This window comes from Sinocyclocheilus rhinocerous, unplaced genomic scaffold, assembly GCF_001515625.1.
Source record: "Sinocyclocheilus rhinocerous isolate Xijiao unplaced genomic scaffold, SAMN03320098_v1.1 scaffold1870, whole genome shotgun sequence".
Lineage (NCBI taxonomy): Eukaryota > Metazoa > Chordata > Actinopteri > Cypriniformes > Cyprinidae > Sinocyclocheilus > Sinocyclocheilus rhinocerous.
In genome coordinates this window covers 743126-753199 of record NW_015664009.1, presented here as the reverse complement: position 1 = coordinate 753199, position 10074 = coordinate 743126, and the positions used below count along the sequence as shown (strand labels likewise).

The following is a 10074-nucleotide window of genomic DNA, read 5'->3' as shown; positions in this document are numbered from 1 at the left end:
TAGGTTCAAAAGTATCTAAAATTGTCACTACCGAAACATTTGACTAAAACATATCATTGTTTCGGTAGTGATCAAAAGTGAACACATAATCCTCATATTTGGGGGCAATAAACAAAATCTGAGTGCAGTTTTTTAGTATTTTAGTATGTTTTAGAAGTGTTTAGTATGCAAGTTAAAATTCTGAAATGTGATGTGGCCGCTACCAAAGCATTACTGTCACTACCGAAAATGTGCAGTCACAACCGAAACATGGGATGTTTTGCCAAACATAAAGCATACTGAATTATCAACTAAGATGTTATGGTAGCTTTTGGTTCAATGTATATTCAAACTAATGAATCCTTAACTTTGAAATCAGTATGATCAACTTTTTGCCTTTTACAAAGAAAAATTGGATTCAAAATACAACAAATCTCCTAAATTACACTTGAAATATTCTTAAAAATGTAATTGTTATTGATTTACCTCTGAAAAAAAGTAATAAAATAGCAACAACAAAAAAAATTTACAATGTAGATGTAAGCAAAATCTTAATAGGTCAATATAACTCTTCTAATGAAATTATTATTACTGTGTTTCGGTAGTGACAAATTTGGGGAGAGGAAAAATATTCCAAAACTTTCTGAAAATACAATATGAGAATTAACTGCACAATTACTAGAAATGTGTACCTTGGATATTATACAATTTGCATACATTATATTAGTAATATACTGTAGTGTTTTGTTGCAGGTGTTGAATAATTCTCACCTCTTCTAACTTGTTAGAATTTTATAATACAAAAAATATATTGTTAATCAAAATCCAGTGTTTAAATTGGAGAGAAAAAGACCATAATATAGCTGCTACAGTAGTTTTCATCAACAAAACATATGCATATAAATGTCAGACTCAGCAGTGTACAGTGTTTTTTTTCATTTGTTGTTCAGTTTTCTTGGCTAAACCAGTGAATAAGTGTTTTCTACAAAAATGTTATGCAAGAAATGAGTCATTGTGTATTTCTTAAAACTTTATTTGCACAGATGTAGGTTGTGGGTGGAGAACTGTCGCCGGGCAGATCTGGAGGAGAAAACTCCGGATCAGCTGAACAAGCACTACCGACTGTGTGCAAAGCACTTTGAACCAGCCATGATATGCAAAACTGTAATGCACTGTAATTTGTACTTTACAATTGTTGTTTTAAAGTTATAAGCATTTAACATTACTCATAGTACAGGAACCTTAATGTTTTATCATATTATCTAAATAGTTCAATAGTGTTTTACAAGGATTATTACATAAGGATTGTTACTGTGTTTTTCAGAGCCCTTACAGGACAGTACTAAGGGACACTGCTATTCCCACGATTTTTGATTTAACCAGCCACCTCAGCAATCCTCACAGCAGACATCGCAAACGCATTAAAGTTCTGGTAGAATTTTTTTTTCTCATCGCAGTTGTTGTTAAACTACATAACTTTTGTTTACTGCAAAGTGTCATATTTCACATTGTTAATGATAAGTCAATAAATGTAACTTTATAAATCAGCACAGTAGCTATAATAGTAGTGACACTTTCCATTCCTGTTTTCCTCAGACAGATGAAGAGGTTCGGAAAATCAAAGAAAGAAGATGTAAGTAAGATATAGTTGATTATTACACAGCTCTGTGGAATACTTGATTCTGATTGGTCAGTTGCAACATTTTGCGGTCAGATCATTTTTAATATTCGCCTTTGCCTATGGCAGCACTGTATATCACTCTGCTCATCTGGCAAGCTGAAACTGATCAATTGATTAAACTGATTTCTTACTAAACTGATTAAAAATGTAGCTCTGAATGATAATTGCTTTGAACGTTTGTGTCTGTTTCTTTAGTGGAGTCTTCAATTGAACAACTGCTCTCAAAAAAAGACTGTGATGCTCAGGATGACAGTGAGAAAACTGACGACATTCCTCAGCTGACGCCTGAGCAAAAAGACCTGAGAGAGTTCTTAAGGTCTTCCTTTGAAGTCATGGTTTTGATAGGAAGGCAGAACTTTCCATTCAGTTGCAATGCAAGAGAAGATGAGATGCGCTCTAAGGAGGAGGAACGGCTTTTGACTACAGGCAACTTTCAAGCGCTAATCGAGAACCGTATCAATGCAGGTGATGAATTTCTTCGGAGGAGGTTTGAGGCAGCAGCTGTTAATGAGGAATATTGTTCTGCTGTCCAGCAGAGGCAGCTGCTGGAGGTCTGCGAGAGATGCGTCCGTGAAGAGATCCTTCAGCAAGTCCGAGAATGCCGCTTCTTTTCCATCATCACAGGGGAGTTAGTAGAGTTCCCAGAAGGAGAGCACCTTCCCATATTCCTGCGCTTTGTAGACCAGGCAAACACTCTCAGAGGAATTCATAGAGTTCCTCTCGTTTGAAGGAGAGGAGGTCACTGTCGCTAAGAGATTGGAGACTCGGTTGACGAAGGGATGGGGCTTGAGTATGGAGCACTGCAGGGGACAAGCACATGCGGGGTCTGGTATACTTGGCACCAAGATGAAGGTCATCGCTGCCCAACTCAAGGAGAAATATCCCATGGCGGTGATCACGCCCACTTCCACCTGTGCACTCAATGTTCATCTTGCTAATGGCATGCCATTGACTGGAGTGCAAGATGTGATGTCCATTCTGAAGAAGACGAATGCGTTTTTTAAAGCGTCTCCGTTGCTGCAGAGCGAACTTGATAATGCTGTCTCCATCCTGTGTCAGGGAAACATAGAAAAAGAAAACATTCTCAAAGAGGACTCGCGTTCAACCTGGACTGATCTTCATAATGTGTTTGAGATGGCCGTCGATTTGATGGAGCCGCTTCTGCTGTGCATGGACAGCATACACGACAATGAGGATCTGAAGTGGAACGGCCAAATAACCAGTGACGCTTATGCCATTGCTGAGGCCTTGGCGGACTTTGAGTTCATTGTGACGTTGGTTATTTTGAAGAACGCATTGTCTTTTACGAGAGCTTTTGGTAAGAACCTACAAGGAGAAACCATTGATGTGTTTTTCGCCGCCAACAGCTTAACAGCAGTACTGCATTCATTGCACGAGGTATCGGACAATCTCGAAGTATACCATGAATTCTGGTTCGAAGAGGCGGTCAGTTTGGCGACTGCAATGGAGATCCCAGTGAAAGTCCCGAGGTTGTTTCTTCGGAAGCAACAGGCGGTGGAGACCATGGAAATACAGGCGGAGTCGTTCTTTAAGGATTATCTTACTCTGCCGGTTATGGAGTACATCACGCAGGAGGTCAAGGACATCTTCTCTGAGAATCATCTCAAGGCGCTCAAGTGCTTGTCTCTCGTCCCCGCAGTCATGGGCCAAATGAGGTTTAATACCTCCGAGGAGACCCATGCCGACATTTACAGGAGCGATTTGCCCCATCCAGACACGCTGCCTGCTGAACTACATTGTTGGAGAATAAAATGGAAACACAGAGGGAAGGAAGTAAGCTTGCCATGCACCATTCACAAAACCCTTCAGCACTCTGATGTGAAGTTCTTCCCCAACGTTAATGCGTTTTTGAAAATATTAGCCACGTTGCCGGTGCTGAAGCTAGATGGGAATCACGGTGAAACCGCCCAAAGACGCTTACAGGCTTACCTCACAGACACTGCGGTACACCAAAGATGTAAGAATCTGGCTGTGCTGAACATCAATTATCATATAAAAACAGACCTGGAAGAAATGGTTGAGTGTTATTTAAAAACTTACTCAGAAGAAAGTGAGAGTGATTAACAGGTCAAATGTATAGACTCTCAGAGTTTCGACTGCAAAAATCTTTGAGCTGGAAATGAGTTGTGTAATTGTTTTGCATAACATTTTGTAATTACCCTTTGATTTTCATCACAATGCCAATTGTTTATTTTCATGTGTCTTTTCCCCCTGGAGAAATATAGTACTATTTTTACATTTGTGAGGACCTTCAAAAGATTCACCATGTAAGTGTCTGCAATGTGCAGAGTGGTCTTGCATTTTGTTTGCTTGACTTTCTTGACTTCACTGATAAATGACTAAAATAACTTTGAAAATCAACCATTAAAGACAAGTTTGTGTTTGTATAAACTGGTCCAAAGTGTAAATAAAATGAAAGCACTTTTGATGCTGTCTTCTATATAAGGATATAATTTCTTTCTACTGTCACAGGTCTACATTACTGCAGCTAGCCTATAATATATATTTACTTGGTAGCCATAAAAAAAGTCCTATTAGTTAACACTAGTTAATGCATTAAATTAACAGTAAGCAAAACATTTGCTACAGTATTTATTCACCTTTGTAAGTGTTATTTAACAAAAATACATCTGTTCTTTGTTAGTTCTTCAGGTCCATTTAATATTAATAGGTCCATAATATATTAAAATATACATCTTTTAATTTTAATAATGTATTAGTAAACATTGAAATTAACATTAGTTAAGGTAAATACTTCTACAGAATTTGTTATTCATTGCTAGTTCATGCTTACTAATGCATTTATCCAGTGTCAACAAATGAAACCTTACGCGTTACCATTTACTCTTTGGAAATGTATGGGTATATTTATTACTATGAAAAACAGGAACTGAAACAGATTGGAAATTCATGTATCAATATTGGTGGTAATTGCAACAACCTTTTTTAACCAGATTAATTTTAGTCTTGCTCCAGTATATCCAACTAAACAGTTTTGCATAAAAATACAAAAGATGCACAGCACTACTTCATGCAGACAGCATTCTGCCTTCTGTTGTATCTTTTTTACACAATGTGGTAACAAATGAATGCAACCAAAATAGTTATATTTTGTGAGCACCATCGGTTTAGCGAGATCACTGTCTTTAATAATGTTTAGTAAATATTTTGTAAATGCAATAAAACCTATTTGCAATGCAATGTCAAATGCTTAAAATAAATTGAAAAGTGATGTTAAACATAGTGCATGAATAACATCTGTTGCTTTGTATTTCGAGTCAATTCCACTTTGGTCCTCAAGAGAGCAGCATTTGCAAGTATGTATTTTCTTAAAATAAATTATGCCATTTTAAACTACTTTAGTGTCAATAGATGGGTGGGTTCAATTACAATACAAAGGTTTGTTAATGAGGGCGTACAAAACCTTAAATCACATTTAAATCACCAAGGAGCTGCTGCAGGTCTCATATTGATTCAAGAGGGTTTGTATCCATGTGCGTGTAAATTAAAAGCAACAACAACAACAAAAAACTGCAAAATGTACATTGTTGCCATACTTACTTTTCATCCCACTACTGATTAGAGGGAAAAGACAAAAGAGTGGACATTTGAGGATACAGAACAGCAGGCCAAACAGATTGTGCATGTGTGCAAATAATCTCTCATCCAAAAAAATCATTAGAAATTCTTCCACTAAGGTTTCTGATGTCAGGTTTTTTCTTACTTGTCACTTTTGCCACTTTGAAGTCTGCTTCTGGAATTTCTGACATATTTTAATTGAGGTAAGGCATTACTTTACAGTTTGGCCATGCGTTGTGAATGCAATGTAAGTTCGATGCAGAGCACTGGCATCACTGGATATCTGCACTGAGCTAACTGTGCCCCACCCCATGGGTTACACACATGCACATGCAACACATGCTGCTATCATTGCAGGCACCACTAGATGGTATGTTGTACACATGTAAGAATGAAAAGAACAAAAGAAAAGTGGATGCATGCATATCATGTTTAATTGGCCAATAACACCTAATAGAAAGTTGCAAACAATACAATATCATAATTTGATATGGTAGTTAGGACATATATTTTGCACATGTACGTGTTTTTAATTTATTCAATAATGCAATTTTGTTAAAATCATTCAGTACTTAATTCAAACTGAGACCGTTGTCCATTTGGCATATGTGCTCATAATTTTATAAGACCGTAAATCTCAATAATACATCAATAATAGACGTTTTAAATATTGTATATGGCAGTTGTATCTGTATTATGATATGTTTTTATAGTTGACAACTGTAAAATACACCAACAACTCGTTTTAGAACCTTATATGTCATATGTTATGAACCGGTCTTCAGATCAACAAGTCCCAGAAACATGTAGCGTTCGCTGGCAGAAATGGTTGAAGTAGTGGGTGGATGTGGATGTGTGACAGTCTTGAAATGGTTAAATGAGCGGCGTCTCCACCCGATGCTGGCCAGACGCTGACGGCTGCAGGTGATAGTTCACTCCGCAGACCACGAGCGTTTTCCGAGGAACCGGGGCGGTGTCTTGTCATACAGCTGTCAACGGAGTCGCCCGGACGGTGTCTTTTCTATAAAGAAATCTTTCATTTACATTTGTAACTGAGAGAAAACAAGCACATCGAAATTACTCGCCGAGAGAAGTGCGCAAGCGCGTGCGCTACGATACAGGGGATTTCAACAATCTGGAAGGATTTCTCTTATCAGAAGGGACATTTAAAGGAAAGAGCATCGCTGTTCTGATTTAAAAAACAAAACAGATTTTGTGCGTTGTGGTCCTCATTTCTGAATCGTTTCTCATAAGATTCAAGCCTTCGCCTCGTTATCGATCATGGCATGGCCCTGTATCACCAGGGCTTGCTGCATCAACCGCTTCTGGAGTGACTTGGACAAAGGTGACATTGCAGTGCCTTTGGTTTTCACGAAGTATTCAGACGTGGCCGAGGTGCAACATCTGCACCCTCAACCCAAACCATTAATATCACAGAAGCCGGTCATCAGAGAATCCCAGCCTGCCCATAGCGCTCATCAGGAGGCGTCGACCAGAGCGACTCACGCCGCCGCTGATGCCGCAGCATCATCATCTCAAGATGGGTCCGGCGCTTCTGTGATGCGCCAGGATTTCAAAGCCTGGAGTGTGCGTCCGGAACCAAGCTGCAAACCCAGAAACGAGTATCAGCCATCAAAGACCCCTTTCAACAACGTGACTCAGTACCAAAAAGATTACAAACCGTGGCCCGTTCCGAAAAGAGGAGATCATCCGTGGATTCCCAAACAACCCACTCCTGCTGCACCTTGTAAGGCTGAGAGCAAGTTCTCCAACCAGGAGCAGGCCACTTCAGAGGTTGAAACCGGAGTGGAAAAATGTGAGATTGAAGAAAAACAGCACGAAAAAGAGAGTAAAGAAAGGAGAAAGAAGTTAGACAAAAAAGAGCATGTGTCAGAGGGGATCAAAATGGAGAAAGATGTTGCTGTGGAGGGAAAGAGGAGGTCGGCTGCAGATGCTGTCAACAAGCAGATTAAGGAGGAAGTCACATCTGGAAGTTCATATAGGTAAATATAATACAAATCTGTTTCATTTTTATGAACTTTGTCATCGCCAAGGAATCCTGCTCTAATTGCCTGCTAGTGACATAAAATGTATGTCACAAATTCATGTCTTGCCATTTTAGAGAAATATTAACAGATATTAGAATGAAAAATATTAAGCAGACAATATCTAGCTGTTTTGAGATTACTGGGATTGGCTGATTCCTAGCTAACAATTTTTGGTTCCCAGAACATCCCGGAAAGGTTAGTTTTCAGCATCTGCCAACAATGTCCTTGTCTAATCACTTTTACATGAATTTTAAGTAAATATTATATGAAACTGTTCTGTTGCATCATTCTTTTGCTTTCATTTAATTGTTACATTATGTATCTGCATTTTATCAGCAACTTTATTTGTAATCCTGTTTTCTACATATCACCATTTAGAAACTCAGTCAATATATGCTCATTTCAACTGTGTCAGCTGTTCTTAAAACTCATAAAACCCATACATATTAGCAGACAAATATTTCCTGATTACCATGAAATGATAAAATTGATAATGTACCCAAAATCAGCTCCCTTGTTGGGGGCTGTAATTCTGTATATTCTAGATTTGGGGGAACCAACCTTAGAACTTGTCATAGAAAAGCCCTCATTTATATGTCAATCTGATTATTGGGTACCTTTCTATTTTAAACCAAGATTTAGTATATCCGATCACTGCAGCTAATGTAACCTTATCTAAGCACAAGATATAAGGAAAGATTTAGATCCAGTCTTTGAAAAATATCGAGTCACCAGTGTAATTTCCTCTCTGTGGGTGTCTGAGGCTTTTTTCCCCCCCACCAAAATATGTCGAGTCATTCTTGAGTTTTCAGAACATTTTGTGCACACTCACTCTGCATAAAGCTGTAATACAACACCTCAATGTCCCAATTAGTTTGTCCTGATTTCTTTACAAGGCGTCTGTTTTGGTAGAGTAATTATGCTGAATATTGACTTATACTGAACTCAGGTCAGAACCTCAATTTTAGATGGCATCTAAATAAAGCATGACCTCATGGTTGCTGATCTGTTATCTTTTGTCATGTTATTTGTTTTAGTCTTCTGACAATGAACCATAAACCAGTTTTGATTACACTATGTATAATTATTTCAGCCTAAGATTAATTTACAAAATCTCTGTGCTTCTCTAGGACGGAGTTCAAGGCTTATAGAGGTGTCAAACCAGTGAAACTCATCAAAGCGAAATCTCAGTACAAACTCCTAGTGGAGGAGAAGACCAACCTGGAGACCAGTTATAGTGCCACCTTTAAAGGAGAGCAGGTCAAACCTCATGCCACAGACAACAAGCTGTTGGAGCGCCGTCGGATACGAAGCCTGTATAGTGAACCAAGCAAAGAGTCCAGCAAGGTAGGATGCTTTCTCAGGTGCCCTGTTTTATTACCATAGTGATGAACTCAATAATTTCAGATATGAGGGTTATCATCAGAAACTTAATTATACTGTGAGAGGTGAAATTGTAATGCAAGATTATGAATTTTTCAGAAATATTTTATTAATATGAGGCTCCAACATCTGTCACTCTAATGCTATCAGTTCTGAGATAGTTCATCCATTTATTTACCCTCATAACATTCCATGCAGTGTTATTTTAGTATTATTTGTAAACTATTATAGTTATTTTCAGATTTTCAGATTTCAGTCAAAGTAATTTTATGTGCTTTTGTCATTTTTATTAGTTTTTGTTAATATTTCTATATAGTTTTATTTTATTTTAATTTTTGTTTCAATTTTAGTTTTTAGTACTTCAATCTAAACATATTTTATTTCAGCTAGTTGTGGACGCAAAATTTCTCATTTGTTTATGTTTAAGTTTTTCATCTGATATTTTATTTTATTTCAAATTTATTTTTAATTAATGAAAACAATTTTAATAGTTTTAGTTAACAATAACAACACTGACTGCATGACTTATTTTCTTAGGAGACGTTTTGAAGAATTGTACTGGTTGCCATTTGCCATGCCATTAACCCCCATGGGTATGGGACTTTCCAGTTTAAAAAAGAAAGCAAAAATACAAAAAGTGGCATTTGACAATCCTCTCAACCAGTGAGCTATTAACTGCTGTGACCAGATCATTGAGTCTGTGAGTTGAATCCGAGAACCAGATCAGTCGTGAATCATTCTAAGTGGATCAAGATCCAGCTTAGAGGAATAGTTCACCCAAAACTGAAAATTTGCTAAAAATGTCCTCACCCTCAGGCCATCCACGATGTTTGTTTATTCATGTGTTTGTTTCTTTATCAGAACAGATTTGGAGAAATTAGCATTACATCATTTGCTCATCAGTGGATCCTCCGCAGTGAATGGGTGCCGTCAGAATGAGAGTCCAAACAGCTGATAAAAGCATCACAATAATCCACCAGTAATCCACACAACTTCAATCCATCAATGTCTTTTGAAGTGAAAAACTGTGCGTTTGTAAGAAACTTGCAAATTTCTCCAAATCTGTTCCAATTTTAAAAATGTCTAAATCATGGATGTCCTGTGGTTGAGTAAATTTTCATTTTGGGGTGAACTATTTCTTTAAAAGAACGATTTGTTCACGGACATCAGGGGCTTTATTACAGAAGCATTCTTACTCAAAATCTCTTTCATTAGAACATTTTGAATATTAAGTAAAGAATTAAAGGGGTCATATGATGCTGCTAAAAAGAACAGTATTTTGTGTATTTGGTGTAATGAGATGTGTTTATGCGGTTTAAGGTTCAAAAAACACATTATTTTCCACATACTGTACATTATTGTTTCTCCTCTATGCCCCGCCTT

The 10074-nt window shown here is 37.6% G+C and overlaps 2 protein-coding genes across 3 annotated transcripts in view; both read left to right on the top strand.

The window, feature by feature from the left end:
• The window catches only part of thap12b (THAP domain containing 12b), a 10025-nt gene extending 5931 nt beyond the window's left edge, over positions 1-4094 (top strand). The window contains 5 exon segments of the mRNA XM_016539515.1: positions 1023-1143; positions 1304-1411; positions 1576-1612; positions 1856-2357; positions 2359-4094. Of these exon segments, the coding sequence (XP_016395001.1) occupies positions 1023-1143; positions 1304-1411; positions 1576-1612; positions 1856-2357; positions 2359-3745 (2155 nt within the window). The 3' untranslated portion in view covers positions 3746-4094.
• A 2441-nt stretch (positions 4095-6535) lies between these two features.
• The window catches only part of LOC107729131 (microtubule-associated protein 6-like), a 9547-nt gene continuing 6008 nt past the window's right edge, over positions 6536-10074 (top strand). For both annotated transcript variants that reach the window (XM_016539519.1, XM_016539520.1), the window contains exons 1-2: positions 6536-7263; positions 8439-8655. In XM_016539519.1, the coding sequence (XP_016395005.1) occupies positions 6542-7263; positions 8439-8655 (939 nt within the window). In that variant the 5' untranslated portion in view covers positions 6536-6541. The remainder of the gene's footprint in view (positions 7264-8438; positions 8656-10074) is intronic.